The sequence below is a fragment of the Miniopterus natalensis genome, chromosome 4 (assembly GCF_054644295.1).
Source record: "Miniopterus natalensis isolate mMinNat1 chromosome 4, mMinNat1.hap1, whole genome shotgun sequence".
NCBI lineage: Eukaryota > Metazoa > Chordata > Mammalia > Chiroptera > Miniopteridae > Miniopterus > Miniopterus natalensis.
In genome coordinates this window covers 68,393,089-68,410,067 of record NC_142084.1, presented here as the reverse complement: position 1 = coordinate 68,410,067, position 16,979 = coordinate 68,393,089, and the positions used below count along the sequence as shown (strand labels likewise).

The 16,979-nt window shown below is 42.9% G+C and overlaps 1 protein-coding gene across 1 annotated transcript; it reads right to left on the bottom strand.

Moving 5' to 3' along the window:
• Positions 1–3,321: 3,321 nt before the first annotated feature.
• On the bottom strand, positions 3,322–4,269 carry LOC107533214 (putative olfactory receptor 7A2). Its single transcript, XM_016207810.2, has one exon. The coding sequence runs from the start codon at positions 4,267–4,269 to the stop codon at positions 3,322–3,324; it is 948 nt and encodes a 315-aa protein (XP_016063296.1).
• Positions 4,270–16,979: the final 12,710 nt, after the last annotated feature.

Below are 16,979 nucleotides of genomic sequence, written 5' to 3'. Positions count from 1 at the left end.
AGGCAAGCATTGGTCTTCTAGACAAACTTTGGTCCAAAAGCAACAACCGAGTCCCATCCAGTCCAAGATTGTTCACGCTGAGAGACTGGAGATGAGGCGATATTTACAGCTCCCTGGGCCTGCTCATTAGGTACATTTCTGTCTTGTTATTCCAACCTCTGATCACATGATTTCCCTGTGGGTCAGACACAATGGAAAGTTTTCCTGGAGACTCTGTGTTCCCAAAAGACCAGGTTAGAAGTCAAGGGAATCCAGCGTCTATTGGCTTTCAGTGGACTAACCTCCCAGCATCTTATCCCAACTCTGATTGAAAATATTTCAAGTCTGCATTAGAAAACTGGAATCTCCAAATATTGACACGTGGTAGGGATACAGGCCCTGACATCTACATAAAATTGCTATTTTTTTTCAACAAGGGGGAGAACTAAGTTCCTTTGATATAAACTTATATCACTGGGCTTCATGAGAAATTAGCCAAAACAATTTGGTATTTCAACCTTATACAACAAGTTAAGGGCTGTCATTTAGTCCCTCGCTCTGAAATATTTGTTAATTATAAGAATTATATGTAGAATTTTTTTGCACTATTATCTAAGCTTGCAATAGGAAAGTAAATAGATTCTTCCCTGCAGGCTCCAGAAGAAACCTAGCCCTGCAAACATTTGGATTTTAGCCCACTGAGACCCATTTACTGTTTCTGACCTCAGGAACTGTAACAGCACAAATGTGCTTGTTTTAAATCACTCATGCGGTAATTTTACATTAGCTTTAAAAACTGAATACGGACAATTATTGAATGAAATTTTCTTCAGGAAACTGAGAATAAGTGTCTCAATCCATTCAGTTAGCATCCCCTGTTAAAGGCATTTTGAGCTGTAATCCTCCCTTACGTAGAAGAAATTTGTAACCAGTTTGGAGATACTCAGCCTCTTTAGCTGGTAGAGAATTTCTTATTGCATAAATGCAAATGTGCTTCAGATTTTGATGCCTTTGAGGTATTAACATAGGAAAAGTAATTCATCATATAAGTCCTGTCTACCATTTACTTCACATCTTCATGTCCAAATTTCTGCTTCTTTTCATTTTATGTCCATTCAAACACTTATTCTTTTCATTTCTATCCTCTTCAACTTTCTCTTAAGTTTCCTTTCAACATAAACTATGAGATTATAAGTGAGTTTGTTTTGTGTACATATGTGTGTGTGTTTGAACTTAAAATTTATACAAATGAACACACATATACATACACACAACTTTACCTTTGAACATTTAGTTCGGGCTCAATAAAATATATCCACATATCTTGTTTATTTTTTTCAACATCCATCCAAAGTCAAGTTTACTTTCCACATGACCTTCAGAAATAAGGACATTGATGCTCAGGCATATTAAATGTTTAACAATTACATTAAGAAACCATTAAATTTTATTGTGCAGTTTCTTGACTTATACAGAAATGGAACCATGAAGTATGGACTGTAATGTTTGTATGGCTTTTATACATCAAATTGTGCATTTTCATGATCAGTTTATATTATGTAATTATACTTCAGTGAATTACTTAGAAGGACAAAAGCCTAAGATCTAGAGCTCTGGTGGCTGATTCAGGCAGAGAAATGGTAGGAGGAATCTCTTCTAACTGGGAAGAAAGCAAAGTGTCATGAATATAGGAACAGTAGAAGTAAAATAAAACAGTTCACATTCGGTATTCTTCCTTTTCTTTAAAATAGAAGATAAAAGTAGATATAGAAATAGGGTAAACTGATCATATATTGCTTCAAGGGAGAAGGGCACCATGACCACACACAACATCATGAATGAGCCTTAGAAACAAACGAAGAGACTCACAGCTGACTATAGACTCACAAGGGGACAGGCAGAGCTCAGAACACCTCCCAGCCATACAATCTCACTTGGTGAGAATGACATTACATTAAAAAATTTGCTTGTAGGTTGGCTTGTCATGCGGCAATACTTACTGATACAATTATCAAAGTGAACAGGAGTGAGGGCAGTAATGATATGCTGCTGATTGTTGTTGGCATTTGTTGTAATTTCTGAAGACGGCATTCATGGTTACTGAGTTATTTTCATTTACTTCAGACAACTGTGTTTAAAAACTCTTATTGGGGTTCATTTCCTTGTAACCAGGAGAGGTGAAAAGAACACATATGTTTGTGTGGGAAATCTGGCAATCTTGATTTACAGGACTAAACAAGAATGCAAGTTCTATCCTGAGTCATTCTTTGACCATTAAAGATGAATAGAATCCTGAGCATAAGAGAGACATATATTGGAAGAAAGTGATAATGATCATTCACCATCCCTTCCAGGCTTATGGAAAATTTAGAAATGGGATCTATATTCTTTATAGTAATGAAAAGAGTCCTATCAGAGGCAGCACTGAAAGTTCTCAAGCAGGAACATAAAGATAATTCAATACAACATGGAAAAATACCAACCAAACTTCAATCATATGAATAAACCACTTTATGAATATGCATCGTTCCTCCATACTCCAATGAGTAGATGTACACCATGAAGAAGAACTATTTTACACAGTAATACAATGTGTGATTTTAAAATTTACTTCATGTATTGAAACTTATCTGTGATATTAAGGTGGTACTAGGTCAACCTATTTATTGAAACATGTCTTTCAATGAACAGCCCTCTTGGAGACAAATGTTCGATAATCACTTTGCAAGTGGCTAAGGTAGGGATTGTGAACACTGAGCTGAAAGAGAACAGGATCTTAAAGAGGAGAAGAAACACCAGTCACCAGGTATTAAACACACCTGCATGTTAGAGTCCACATTATCAGGAAGGGCAGTTAAGATGGTGATATACAAAAGAATGTCAGACATAACAATGAAAAAGAGAGGTCTCTGACTTTCCACTCATAAAATTGTGTAAATTGCCTTGTTCATTAGGGTAGTTTTTTCCATAGAAGTAGCACAATTCAGGATGATTGTTTTAGTAAAAACCAATTATTTGGTGATATATATGTCATTTTAGCCAAATTATTCTAAAAATATCCATGTTGTCTCATTAAGTAAATGGAATTTTCCAAATTGTTTTACTCCATGTTAGAAATAAATTTGGAATAATAGAAAAACCACAAAGAGGAAAGCTGATGGATATCTGACAGAGCAGAAAGCTTAACTGAGTTACGTAAATTGAATAGAGAAGATGAGGTCAAAGAAATGGAAATTCCAGGAAATAAATGGAAAGAGCAAGTTCTACTTCCATAGTCTGAAGACAATCAGAATATCCAATTCAGAGCCTTTGATCTGGGCAGTCATGGGCAGGCCTTCATCCTTAGGACAATGGCCTGCTTGTAGTTTCCTTCACAAAGAATGTTTTCAGGGCCTGTTTGATGTCTTTGTTCCTGAGACTGTAGATGAAGGGGTTCAGCATGGGTGTGACCACGGTGTACAACACAGAGGCCATTGCACTGGCGTGTAAGCTGTGAGTAGCAGCAGAGCTGAGGTACACGCCCAGCATTGTACAATAAAATAAGGAGACAACCGAGAGGTGAGAGGCACAAGCAGAAAATGCTTTATACTTCCCCTGAGCTGATGACATTCCGTGTATGCAGGACACTATCTTAGAGTAAGAGTAAAGGATCCCAGCGAATGACCCACCACCAAGCAGGAGAGCTGAAAAATACATCACCATGTTATTTAAAAAGGTGTCTGAACAGGCAAGTTTGATCATCTGATTGAGTTCACAGAAAAAGTGGGGGATTTCCAAGTCCATGCAGAAGGATAGTCGTAATGCCATTAAGCTTTGTAGCATGGAATTTAAGATACTTGTGATCCAGGACGCCAGAACCAGCAGTCCACAGAGCTGGGGTTTCATGATGATTGTGTAGTGCAGGGGGTGGCAGATGGCCACATACCTGTCATAGGCCATCACGGTCAGGAGGAAGACATCCAACACCGCAAAGAGTATAAGAAAATAAATCTGGCTGATGCAGCCTTCATAGGTGATGACTTTGCTCTGTGTCTGGATGTTGAGCAGCATCTTCGGGACGGTGGTGGAGGTGAAGCAGATGTCCACCAAGGACAGGTTGGACAGGAAGAAGTACATGGGCGTGTGGAGGCGGGAGTCGGAGCCGACGGCCAGCACGAGGAGCAGGTTTCCCAGCACGGCCACCAGGTACATGGAGAGGAACAGCCCGAAGACGAGGGGCTGAAGTTCTGGTTCCTCTGAGAATCCCAGGAGAAGAAATTCTGAAATTTGTGTAAGATTCACTGGTTCCATGTGAAGGAGGCGACTACCAGGAAAGAGGAAAATGACATGACTAATTTACCTACAAACTTGCATTATTCACATATGGGAAATGCTACAATTCATATTTTGCAGTCCACACATTAATTTTAATATTTTGTGTATGAATATGGTCCCATTTAGGGGATATCCAGTGACACCCCTCATATGGAGTATCTGTCCCAATCACCTATGTTTCTGAGAGGCTCGTGTATTCTACAGTTTTAGTGAGAATTTCTTTGGTTCCCAGGAATACAAATTGAGTGCTGACCATGTTTTCAGTTCTGTCCAGGCTGTGAGATAGGGTGCTGAACAGCAAGTCTCTACAATCCAATCAAGGAGAAATAATGTAGAAACAAATAATAAAATAATAAATTATTCAGATGGTGGCAGGTGGTGTGAAGAAAAGGAAAGCACGTCTAAAGGAGAGCGTGGGAAGGGAGTTCTCTTTTTCATGGCTGTGTAGGTCAATATACAAACAAGGTGACATTTGAGCAGAGACCTCAGATAAGTGAGCAGGGGAAAATTCTGAGATGTCCCTAATTAAATAACACTGAGGACACAGAGCGAGAGAAGAAGACAATAGTAGTCAACCAGCTGAAAGCTGTGGGCCGACTTACAAAAGACTGCCCCCCTTCCTGAGTGCGTGTGGAACTTCGAATCAGCTTCTGTAGTGGCCACTAGATGCCCCTGCATCCTGCCTGTGCCTGAGCTCTCAGCACTGTTGCCTGTAACTCATCAAAAGTAGTAAATATTCTTCCTTGTGTACCTATCTTGGAACTGCCCCACTTTACCTTCCTCTGTCCCCGCCCCGTCTGTAGACAGTGTAAATTCTTTCAAAACGACTTATATCTTCCTTCCTCAAAACATAAAGTATAAAATCCTGTCAACTTCAGGACAGTGGTCATGTTGTCTTTTCGGTCTCTCTCTGCTGCTGCTGGTGGTTTAGACTTCATGCCCCAACCTGGTCCTTTTCTGGCTGGCATTTGGCTAAATAAACCCTTTCGGTTTTTAAAAGAAAAGCACTTGGCCCAGAAATTTTTTTGTTTAACACAAGAGAGGATGGGAGACTCAAGGCTATGGGGGAAGATGTGTGCCAGGGAGAGGGAAAGGCTATGCAAAGGCCTCGAGGAAGGTGCTTGTTGTAAATATTTAACTCAAAAGAAGTGAAGCCAGTTTGCAGGGTGAGTGAGCATGAGGGACAGTGATGAGAAGTGGTGTCAGACAAGTTGAGCAGTGAGGTGGCCTCTCTGCTGCTGCTGAAACCTCAGGCACAGGGACTTCCTCGTCCACACTGCCTCTCATATGTTATTAATATTGTTGCAAAGGTGTCCCGGGAATGGGAGAGATCCCCTCCTTAGAGCCTCCCCTCCACTGAGTGCTGGCCTCATACCCTAAGAGCCACCTTGGAACATGAGTGCAGCTATCCCTGCTCTGAGGACTGCTCACATCCAACACACACACACACACACACACACACACCCCACTCTGTGGCCTCCTAGGTAGTGCTCCCATGTCCGTCTCACCCCAACCATGTGGATTTTGCTGGGAATCCATACGACCCAAGCTGGCCAGGCCAGCGATCTTTTTCCTGTCAAATGTAGAAATGTTTCCAGAAATTCCAATTCTTAAGCCTTCCGTAGACAAATAGACTTGGGGTTCCATGCTGGGATGCCCATTTTCTGCCCTGTGCTTAATCAAACACACAAAGTAACCTGTTTAACCAAAGGAGAAGGTGCAGAGATCGGGGCGGAAGAATGAAGCGGATGAGGAGGAGGGGAGATGTCAGAAGCTCAGGGGTCCCCGAGAGACTGCGAGGAAGAAAAATCCTGCTTCTGGCAGCACTTAAAGCCTTAACACATTCCGCTGACGCCAGCAAAATAGAGAGAACAAATATCAGCTTGTCCGGGAGGCCAAGGTGCCTCGCGCACGGTCCGCCTGACAGCTGAGCGGGGCTGACCGGCTCTCACGGGGACAGGAGCCAACGCTGCGCTTGCACCAGCCCGGGAGACGAGCGTGCTGTCCCCTGGCGCGGCCCTTTGACCGGCTAGCTTTGTGGGGCCCATAGGTGACAGGCCAGCCCCTTTCTCCCATTGCTTTTGCACCCTTCAGCTCGGGAAAAAACCAGAAGTGCAGCCACATTGATTTGGGTTGGAACCTTTAAACTGGCAGCAATTTTTTGGCAGAAAAGTGTTGCAATTTTGGAAAACAACCTGGCATCAGCTCTAAGTATCACAAATAATGATATTATTTAACTCAGAGTGTCTCAGGCTCAGCACTGTTCACATTCAGGCCAGACTGTTCTGTGGTGAGGTCGGTCCTGTGCATTGAAGGTGGTTTAGAGCATCCCTGCCTCCACCCACCCCTCTCCAGTATGACAGGAAAAAATCTTTCTGGACATAGCTCAGTGCCGCATGGGGGATAAAATCACCCCAATCAGACCACAGTTTACATTTAAAAGTTAAAACATATTTTAATAGCATTGATATGATAGCAATTTAATGATATAGAGATGAAAGATCATCAAAAGTGTGAGCAGCAGTCACATTATGTATGAAGCCTCATGTAGTCACTGAAATAAATACACTACCCAGTCAAGCAAGCACACAACAGCCTCTTGCCTCTGGACAGCTAAGCTGAATTAGCTCTCAGGCGACAACAGGTAAATGTTCTTGGCTTCCATTCTCTGTGACCCTCTCATGCAAGGTCAGCTGTGTTTGGGGGCTCACCTGGGAAGATCCCTGAGAGGAAGGTCACTGTGGGGATGTCTGAACCCCTCCCTGATGCATAGTGATAGACACCAAAGCTCTGCTCCCAGGGAAGACAGCAGGAAGGTGGAATCAGCCCGAATCAAGGCTCCAAACAAACAAAGGGCAATACAAATAAACATAACCGTGCTCCTCCCAGGCTACGTTTACACTCGCTGAGGGACTGGAGACGAGGAGATATTTATAAATCCCTCTACCTGCTCCTCAGGCACATTTCCCTCTTGTTACTCCAAACTCTAGACACACGGGTCCCCAATGGAAAAATGTTCTCGACAGAAAGAAAATTATTCCGGATTTTCTGTTACCTGTAGACCACTAACAAGTCCATGAACTCAGTGTTTTGTTTTGTGTTTTTTGGTTGTTTATTTTTTAACTCCTTCTCCATGAACTCTCCTCTCTTCCAGATCTCTAAATCTCCTAGAACCTCTTCTCAACTCTGAGTTCCGTTTTCTCCAAGTCTAAGACAGGAACCCGCCCGCATTAGGCCTCTCCTGCCTTCAGCACTGACTTCGGGTGGAGACATAGTCCTGATATCCCTGGAAAATTTCTGTTTTCATTTTCAACAAGTTGATCCTTTTGATAAGAAACCTTGGCCGCCCAGCCGGGCGTGGCTCAGCGGTTGAGCGTCGACCTGGGATCCAGGCGATCGGGGTTCGATTCCCGGTCAGGGCACATGCCCAGGTTGCGGGCTAGGCAGCCGATCAATGACTCTCTCATCATTGATGTTTCCATCTCTCTCTCCCTCTTCTTTCTTCTCTGAGATCAATAAAGATATATTAAACAAAAAAAAAAAGAAACCTTGGCCAACACATGCATTGTCTTCCTGACACTTGTGCCATAACAATTAGGAATTTCGTGCTTTCGTCCCAAGTGAAGAACTGTCATTTAGGCCCTCATTATAAAAATGACTGTTAATTCTGAAAGATATACTTAGATCATTTTATCCCCTATAAACTAAGCTTAGCACCCTTAAAGGATTGTCTGATTTAAGTTTTATAAACAACTTATTAATGTGAAAGCACATTCATGAACTCTGTTCTCCATTGCAGAAACGGGACCTGCAAATGAAGTGTAGTGATCGGCCCAAAGTTAATATCTGAGTTTGTAATGGGCCTTGATTATAATTGTGTCAGATGCTTCTAGGGCAGTGGTTGTCAACCAGAAATAATTCCTCCCTGGGGATGTGTGGCAATGTCTGAAGGGATGCCACTAATACCTAAAATCCACAGGAAAGCACCCACCACCCCAAATTAGTATCCTGTCCCCAATGTCAACACTGACAAGGTGAGAACACCTGCTCTAGACCAGCACTTGTCCACTTCATTACGAATAAAAATCCCCAAAGTCTGTGGTTCAAATGCAAATTCTGATTGATCATGTCTCCAGTGGGCCCCGAGACTGTATCTCTGACAAGCTCCCAGGTGGTGGTGCTGCAGGTCCTCCTGGTCTGTGGACCACAGTGTGAGGAGCTAGGCTGTGGCTCTGTGTCAGAGTCACCTGTAAGTGGTTCTAGGTCTTCTGAACCAAAAACCATCTTTGCACATAATTTTGAAGGAATAGTGTACTCACTTATTCCAGAGGTTGTGCTGAATTCTGTGTTCGTTTCTTAGAATAAGGGCCCTTCAGTGACACAAAATAATGCACTTCTGAAAAGGGCTTTGCAGCAGGCAGAATGTGGGCCTCCAGAGATGTCCAGGTCCTTATCCCCAGCACCTTCGAGTATGATACGTTTTATATCAAGAGAGGGTTAGGGCAGCAGAGGGACAGGCTTGCTAATCGACTGACCTTAGGGTAGAAGATGAGCCAGGCCCACCCCGGTGGGACTGAGGTAACCACCACGGTTCTGTAAGTGGTGAAGAGACAAAAGAGTTGCCCTCAGAGGTTTGGAAAATGCTACAACAAAACTTCTCAGGTATGTTTTCATTTCACTGCAATCATTTTATGCATCTTATTCATTCTATAGTGTCATCCATCTTTATAGGCATACCCATCACTGAATTGTCAACTATGGTCCTTGTACTGCAGATTCAAACAATTTCCTCTTTATTAAAGTATTAAATAAATTAATTACAAATTGTTACTTAACCAAGAACGTAGACCCAATGCCTCTTGTCTCTGGGCTAGAGTTTGGGCTCCCAGGTGACTCAGGGAAAAGGTGGCAGGTTCCAACGTCTCTGACCCTTTCCTGATGTACCTGCTGGGCTCCCAGACTCACCTGGGTGGGTTTTCTTAGAGGAAGGTCTCTGTGTGGAAGATTGAATTGCTCCCTGGATGGTTGATGATGGAGACAGAAGCTCTGTCCCCACACAAGACATCAGGAAGGAGTGAAGCAGCAGTTCCTGAGCCAGCTTAAGAATCAAATGCAACAACCATGTCCTGTCCCCCAGCGTTGTGCAAGCTGAGGGACTGCGCAGGGGAGATATTAACAGCTCTCTATATCTGCTCATCAGGCACATTTCCCTCAGGTTATTCCAACTCCTAAGCATGTGATTTCCCTCTGGGCCTCTGGAGTAAACAGAAAGAAAATTTTTCCTAATGATTCTCTGATCCCAAAAGACCAGGTTGGGCACAGACCTGGTATCTCTGGAAAATTGCCGTTTTCTTCAACAAGGCAGAACTGTGCACCTTTGAGATGCAATCTTGTGCACCACACTCTTTGGCTTCCTGACACATTTGTCAAAATAATTGGGGACTTTATACTTATATCACAAGTTAAGAGCTGTCATTTAGTGCCTCATAAGATATTTATCCATTACTCTGGCTGGTGTGGCTCAGTGTGTTGAGCCTCATTCAGTGCACTGAGAGGATGTCGGTTTGATTCCGTCAGGGCACATGCCTGAGGTGGGGGCTTGATCCTCAGTAGGGAGCACGCAGGAGGCAGCCAATCGATGTTTTTCTCTCACCAATGTTTCTCTCTCTCTAAAGAATTAATAAAAACACATTTTAAAATATTTATTAAGTATAGGAGATACATTTAGATATTTTCATGCCACATGACCTGAGCTTAGCATTTTACAGGAATTGTCTGATTTAATTTTTACAAAAGTCCATTCTAGGGGTAGTGTTATGAACTCTCTTCCTCATGGCATAAATGGGGCTCAAAGGAGTTTATTAATCTGCTCAGAGTTCAAACTGATATGAGATGGGGTATTCATTGGAATTCTATCAGGATGCTTTTAGTTTTCACTGCGGGGCACTGGTTCTCAACCAGAGATGACTTTGCCTCAGGGGCTATTTGGCAAGGTCTGAAGGATGATGCTGAACACTGACAATACCCAACACAAGTAATTATCCTGCCTCAACTGTCAACATGAAAAAGTGAGAACAACTGGCCTAGACCCACACTTCTTCAGCTTCACTCTGCATATGAGTCCCCCAGGTTCTAGTTTGAATGCAGAATCTGAATGATCAGGTCCTGGTGGGCTAGAGATTCTGAGAATCAATAGCAATCTTCTGTGTGATGTTGGTGCTGCAGGTCCTAGTCTGAGGACCACTCTTTTTTGGGGGTTTTATCCTTAGCCGAGGATATTTTCTCCATTGCTTTTCAGAGAGAGTGGAAGAGAGAGAGAGAGAAACATAGATGTGTGAGAAACACATTGATAGGTTGCCTCCTGAATGAGCCCTGACCCGGATCAAGGCTGGGGATTGAGGTATCAAGTCTGCAACCGAGGTACATGTCCTTGGCTGGAATCGAACCAGAGACCCTTAGTCTGCAAGCCGACACCCTAACTATTGAGCCAAACCAACCAGAGCTGAGGACCACTGGTTGAGTGGCAAGGCTGTGGTTCTTCTTTAGAGTCAGGTACTGGTAGTTTTAGATCTTCTCAATAAAAAAATCGTAGTTCTTTGTGATTTTGAACAAATAAGGTATTCACTCATTCGAGAGGCTATTATAAATTCAGTGTTCACTTATTTCATATATGGATTCATGAATTGATATCATATAATATACTTCTGAAAAATGCCCTCTTTAATTCTTTTATATAAAGGTCCTTGAGAAACTAAATAATATATTACTGAAAAAGATTTTATAGTAGGCAGAATGAGCACCTCCAAAGCATGCTAGGATCCTAGCCCCAGAAAACTGTAATCTGTCATTTTTCATAGCAAAGGAGAATTAAGATAGTAGATGGGATATGCTTGCTAATCAGCTGACTTTAAGGTAAAATTGGCCAGGCATCAAAAGCAAAAATAAGCAAATGGGAGTATATCAAACCAAAAAGCTTTGCACAGCATAAAACAATAACAACAACAAACCATCAACAAGACAAAAAGGCAACCTACGGAATGGAAGAAGATATTTGCGAATGATATATCTGGTAAAGGATTAATATCCAAAATACAGAAATAGCGCATACAACTCAACATAAATAATGAACAATTCAATTTAAAAAGTGGGCAGGAGACCTGAGTAGACATTGCTCCAAAGCAGACATACAGATGACCAAAAGACACATGAAAAGATGCTCAACATCACTCATTACCAGGGAAATGCAAGTCAAAACACAATGAGGGGGAGAGAAGCAAGATGGCGGCGCAGGTAACAGCCGCACCCGCCGCCTCCCGCAACCACATCAAAGTCACAACTAAAATACAGAACCACCGTCACTCAGAGCCTCCTGAGATCTGGCTGCACAGAAGCCCCACAACCAGGGAACTGAAGGAGCATTGAGAGCAGCAGGAGGGGCGGAGACGCGGGCGGATCGGGGCTGAATCAGAGACGCGGCCGCGGGCCCACACCCGGTGCCCCAGTTTAAACCCGGGAGGGAATCTCCGTGATGGGGGTTTCCCGGAGGAGGAGGGAGGGGTCCCAGCCCCACAGCAGGCCCCCAGCCCAGGGCTCCAGGGCCAGGAAGAGACGTCCCCACAACTCCCGGCTGTGAAACCAGCAGGACTGTCCCTGAGGGTCGCGGAGGCTGAGGGAGCCCCAGCAGCTCCTCTTAAGGGCCCGGCACGGACTCACTCGGACGCTCCCTCTGAGCCCAGCGCCGGGCAGCAGCCAGAAAGGACCCGGGACACTCGGGGAGGAACTAACCTGCCTGAGATCCGGGCGAGAGGTGGAGGGGCGGCTTCCTCCCAGGCAGAAGGGCTGCAGAGGCCATGGCTCCTGTGGTGAGTCCTCCCTGCACACAGCCAGCAGGCAGGCGCCATATTTGAATCGCCAGCACCTGCCTCACACCTTGGCCCCGCCCCCTGATTCCCGGAGGCCCCGCCCCTCCCCACCTGCAGCTCATCCAGGCCATTTCCAGGGGCTTTTCTGTGCAAGTGGCCTCTCGAGCCTTATGCTCAGGACTTTCCTAAAATCTCTCAAACAAGCAGCAGCGGGCCCCATAGGGCTTGATAAGTGGCCCCAGGCCTGGCAATAGCAGCAGCCTGCACTGGCTCATACCTTGGCCTCCCCTGGACAATGCCAAGCCCAGCACAAGTAGCAGCCAACTATGGTTTGCTGTGTAGCTCATGCTGGGTGGCTCTGGGCAAGACACTGGCAGAGACTGACTTTGCACCTCCCGGGAGGCCTCAGAGACAGTGCACCTGGTGGTCAGACTTGATCACACTGGATCACAACCCTACCACATCCAAGAGTGACACACTCAAGGGGTGCACTTGTGAACACCAAAGCTCCACTGAAGTAAATCCTGCTCCATAGGGGTGTCCCCAGCACAGCAGCTCTCTGGCTGTAGTTGCAGCTGGTCCTCACAGCTGATTGGTCTGGAGGTCAGTTCTTCCCAGTGATGCCAACAGCAACCAAGGCTCAACTACAACAGGACAGTGCACACAGCCCACACAGGGGAGCACCTAGAAGGCCCTGCTCAGGTGACTGGGGAGGCTGAGCCCCTGGACCCTACAGGACACCTACTACACAAAGCCACTCTACAAATTCCAGGAGACATAGCAGCTTTACCTAATACACAGAAACAAACACCAGGAAGCAGCCAAAATGTGGAGGCAAAGAAACATGTCACAAAGGAAAGAACAGAAGAAATCTCTAGAAGAGGAACTAAATGAAATAGATCCAAGCAAGCTAACAGATACAGAGTTCAGAATAATGGTTATAGGGATGCTCAAGGATATTAGTAAGAGTATGACGAAAATAATTGAGAAAATTGATGACATAATAAAGTACCAATTTGAAATGAAGGCTACAGGAACTGAAATGAAGAATAATTTACAGGGAATCAACAGTAGAGGACGCTGAGAATCAAATCAGCAATTTGGAACATGAAGAAACAAAAACACCCAACCCGAAGAGCAAAAAGAAAAAAGAATCCAGAAATATGAAGATAGTATAAGGAGCCTTTGGGACAACTTTAAGAGGCCCAACATTCGTATTATTGGGGTGCCAGAAGGAGAGGAAAGAGAGTAAGAAATTGAAAACCTATATGGAAAAATAATTACAGAAAACTTCCCCTACCTGGGGAAAGAAATAGACTTACAAGTCCAGGAAGTACAGAGGGTCCCAAACAAGAGGAACCCAAAGAGGCTCACGGCAAGACACACCATCATTAAAATGCCAAAGGTTAAAGACAAAGAGAGAATCTTAAAAGCACCAAGAGAAAAGCAGTTAATTACCTACAAGGGAGCACCCATACGACTGTCAGCTGATTTCTCAACAGAAACTTTGCAGGACAGAAGGAAGTGGCAAGAAATATTCAAAGTGATGAAAAACATGGAACTACAACCAAGATTACTCTACCCAGCAAAGCTATCATTTAGAATTGAAGGTCAGATAAAGAGCTTCTCAGGCAAGGAAAAGCTAAAGGAGTTCATCACCCCCAAATCTGCACTACAGGAAATGCTTAAGGGTCTTCTTTAACAAGAAGCTAATGAACAAAAGAATCTGATGAACTAAATAGATCCAGAAACATTGATGCATGTAACAGATGATCATATTTCAGAGGGAAGAGGGAAGGGGGGTGGACGGTGGGAAGAGATTAACCAAAGAAGTTATATGCATACATGCATAATCCATGAGCACAGACAATGACAGGGTGAAGTCCTAGTGAGAGGGTAGAAGCGAGGTGAAGGGAGTCAACTGGGGGGGGGAGGGGAATGGGACACCTGTAATACTTTCAACAATAAAGATAAATTAAAAGAAAACACAATGAGATATCCCCTCACCCCTGTCAGAATGGCTATTATCACAAAGTAGACAAACAACAAATGTTGGTGAGGATGTGGAGAACAGGGAACCCTCGTGCATTGTTGGTAGTACTGCAAATTGGTGCAGCCACTATGGAAAACAGCATAGCAATTCCTTGAAAAGTTAAAAATATAAGTATTGTATGACCCAACAATTCCACTTTTGGGCATGTATCTGAATAAAATGAAAACAGTAATTTGAAGAGATATATGCACCTCTATGTTCATTGCAGCATTGCTTACAATAGCCAAGATATGGAAGCAACTGAGGTGTCCATTGATAGATGAGTGGATAAAGAAGATGTGGTACATATATAGAATACAATATTACTCAGCCATAAAAATAATGAAATCTTGCCATTTGCAATATCATGGATGAACATAGAGAGTATTATGTTAAGTGAAATAAATCAAACAGAGAAAAAATACCATATGATTTCCCTGATATGTGGAATCTAAAAAAGAAAACAAACAAATAAGCAAAATAAAACAAATTCATAGGTACAGAGAACTGATGGTTGCTAGAGAGGAGTGGGTGTGGAGTGAGGGGACAAGAGGAAGGGAATTAAAAAGTATAAAGATCCAGTTGTAAAATAAGTCGTGGGGCTACAATATATGGCATAGGGAAGAGAGTCAATAATGCTGTAATAATTATGTGTGGGAGACATGGTTACTAGACTTATTGTAGTGATCACTTTGTAAGGTATATAAATATTAAATCACTATGTTATACACCTGAAACTAATATAATGTTGTATGTAAACTATAATTAAGATATGATTGGTAATAATTACATAGGTGAGGCTAATGTAATTGCCATAGTCCTCTGAATGTGGAAGAGGAAGGAAAATATATAGTTGGTATCAGAGCAAGATTTTAAAATGCTATGCTGCTGACTTTAAAGATGGAGAAAGGGATCCTGAATAATCAACTGCAACTGAAGACAAGCTGGAGAGCACCCTCATAACTAAGGACCTAAAGTGGAGACTGCACAGAGACTGGGTAGAAAGTGCAGAGGCACAAGAGGGCTGGCTAGACTCCCACAGGCAGCAGCTGAAGGTCTGGAGGGATATCTCAGCTGTGTGTGGGGGTTCCCACTGAGAATTCTGGGGCTTAAACCCCAGGCTGGGCTTCCCAGCCCAGAGCACCAGAAATGGGAAAGGTTCCCACATAACATCTGGCTGTGAAAGGCACCTGGGTTTCTGTCTGCCAGGGAGAAACAGCTGGAAAGGCAGACACCCTCTTAAAGGGCCAACACACAAAGTTTCATGTGCAGCCACATGAGTATGATGTTGGCTGTAGGTCTGTCATATATGGCCTTTATTTATGTTAAGGTATGATCCCTCTATTCCCACTTTGCTGAGAGTTTTTATCAGAAATCGGTGCTGGATTTTGTCAAATGCTTTTTCTGCATATGTTGATAAGATCATGATTTTTGTCCTTCATTTTGTTTATGTGATGTATCACATTTATCGATTTGTGAATATCATACCAGCTTTGCATCCCCGGAATAAATCCCACTTGGTGGTGGTGTATGATCTTTTTAATGTATTGCTGGATCCAGTTTGCTAGTATTTTAGTGAGGATTTGAGCACCTATGTTCATCAGGGATATGTAATTTTCTTTCTTTATAGTGTCTTTATATGGTTTTGACACTGGCCTCATAAAAAGAGCTTGGGAGTTTTCTCTCCTCTTGAATTTTCTGGAATAGTTTGAGGAGGACAGGTGTTAATTCTTCTTTGAATGTTTGGTAAAACTCGCCTGTAAATCCATCTCATCCCAGACTTTTGTTTGCTGGGAGTCTTTTGATTACTGCTTCAATTTCATTAGCTGTTATCAGCCTATTCAGGTTTTCTGATCCTTCCTGATTCAGCTTTGGAGGATTGTATGCTTCTAAGAATTTGTCCATTTCACCCAGGTTGTCCAGTTTGTTGGCATCTAGTTGCTCATAGTATTTTCTTACAATCACTTGTATTTCTGTTGGGTCAGTTGTTATATTGCCTCTTTCATTTCTGATTTTATTTATTTAGGTCCTCTCTCTTTGTTTCTTAGTGAGTCTAACTAAAGGTTCATCAATCTTATTTATCTTTTCAAACAACCAGCTCTTGGTTTCATTGATTTTTTTTTTTTTGTCTCTATGTCATTAATTTCTGCTCTGATCTTTATTATTTCCTTCCTTTTACTTCCTCAGGGCTTTTCTTGCTGTTCTCTTTCTAATACTTTTAGTTGTGCGTTAGATGGTTTATTAGAGCTTTTTCTTGTATCTTGAGGTATGCCTATAATGCTATAACTTTTCTCTCAGGACTGCTTTCACTGTGTCCCACAGATTTGGGGTTGTTGTCTGTTCATTTTCATTTTTTTCCAGGAAATTTTTGATTTCTTCCTTGATCTCATTGGTAACCAATTCATTGTTTAATAACATGCTATTTAGCCTCCATGTGTTTGAATATTTTTGAGTTTTGTAATAGTGGTTGATTTCTAGTTTCATGACATTGTGGTCTGAGAAGATGCTTGATATGATTTCAATCTTCTTGAACTTGTAGAGACTTGCTTTGTGCCCTAACATGTGGTCTGTTTTTAAGAATGTTCCATGTGCACTTGAGAAGAATATGTATTCTGCTGCTTTGGGATGAAATGTTCTGTAAATATTAATTAAATCCATTAGATCAAGTGTGTCATTTAAGGTCTGTGTTTCCCTGTTGATTTTTTCTCTTGATCCGTCCAATGCTGACAGTGGGGTGTTAAAGTCCCCCTCTATGATTGTGTTGCTGTCGATCTCCCTGTTAAAGTCCACCA

Bases quoted from the DNA above. Each gene is read 5' to 3' on its own strand.
- LOC107533214 (XM_016207810.2), bottom strand. From the start codon at position 4,269: ATGGAACCAGTGAATCTTACACAAATTTCAGAATTTCTTCTCCTGGGA.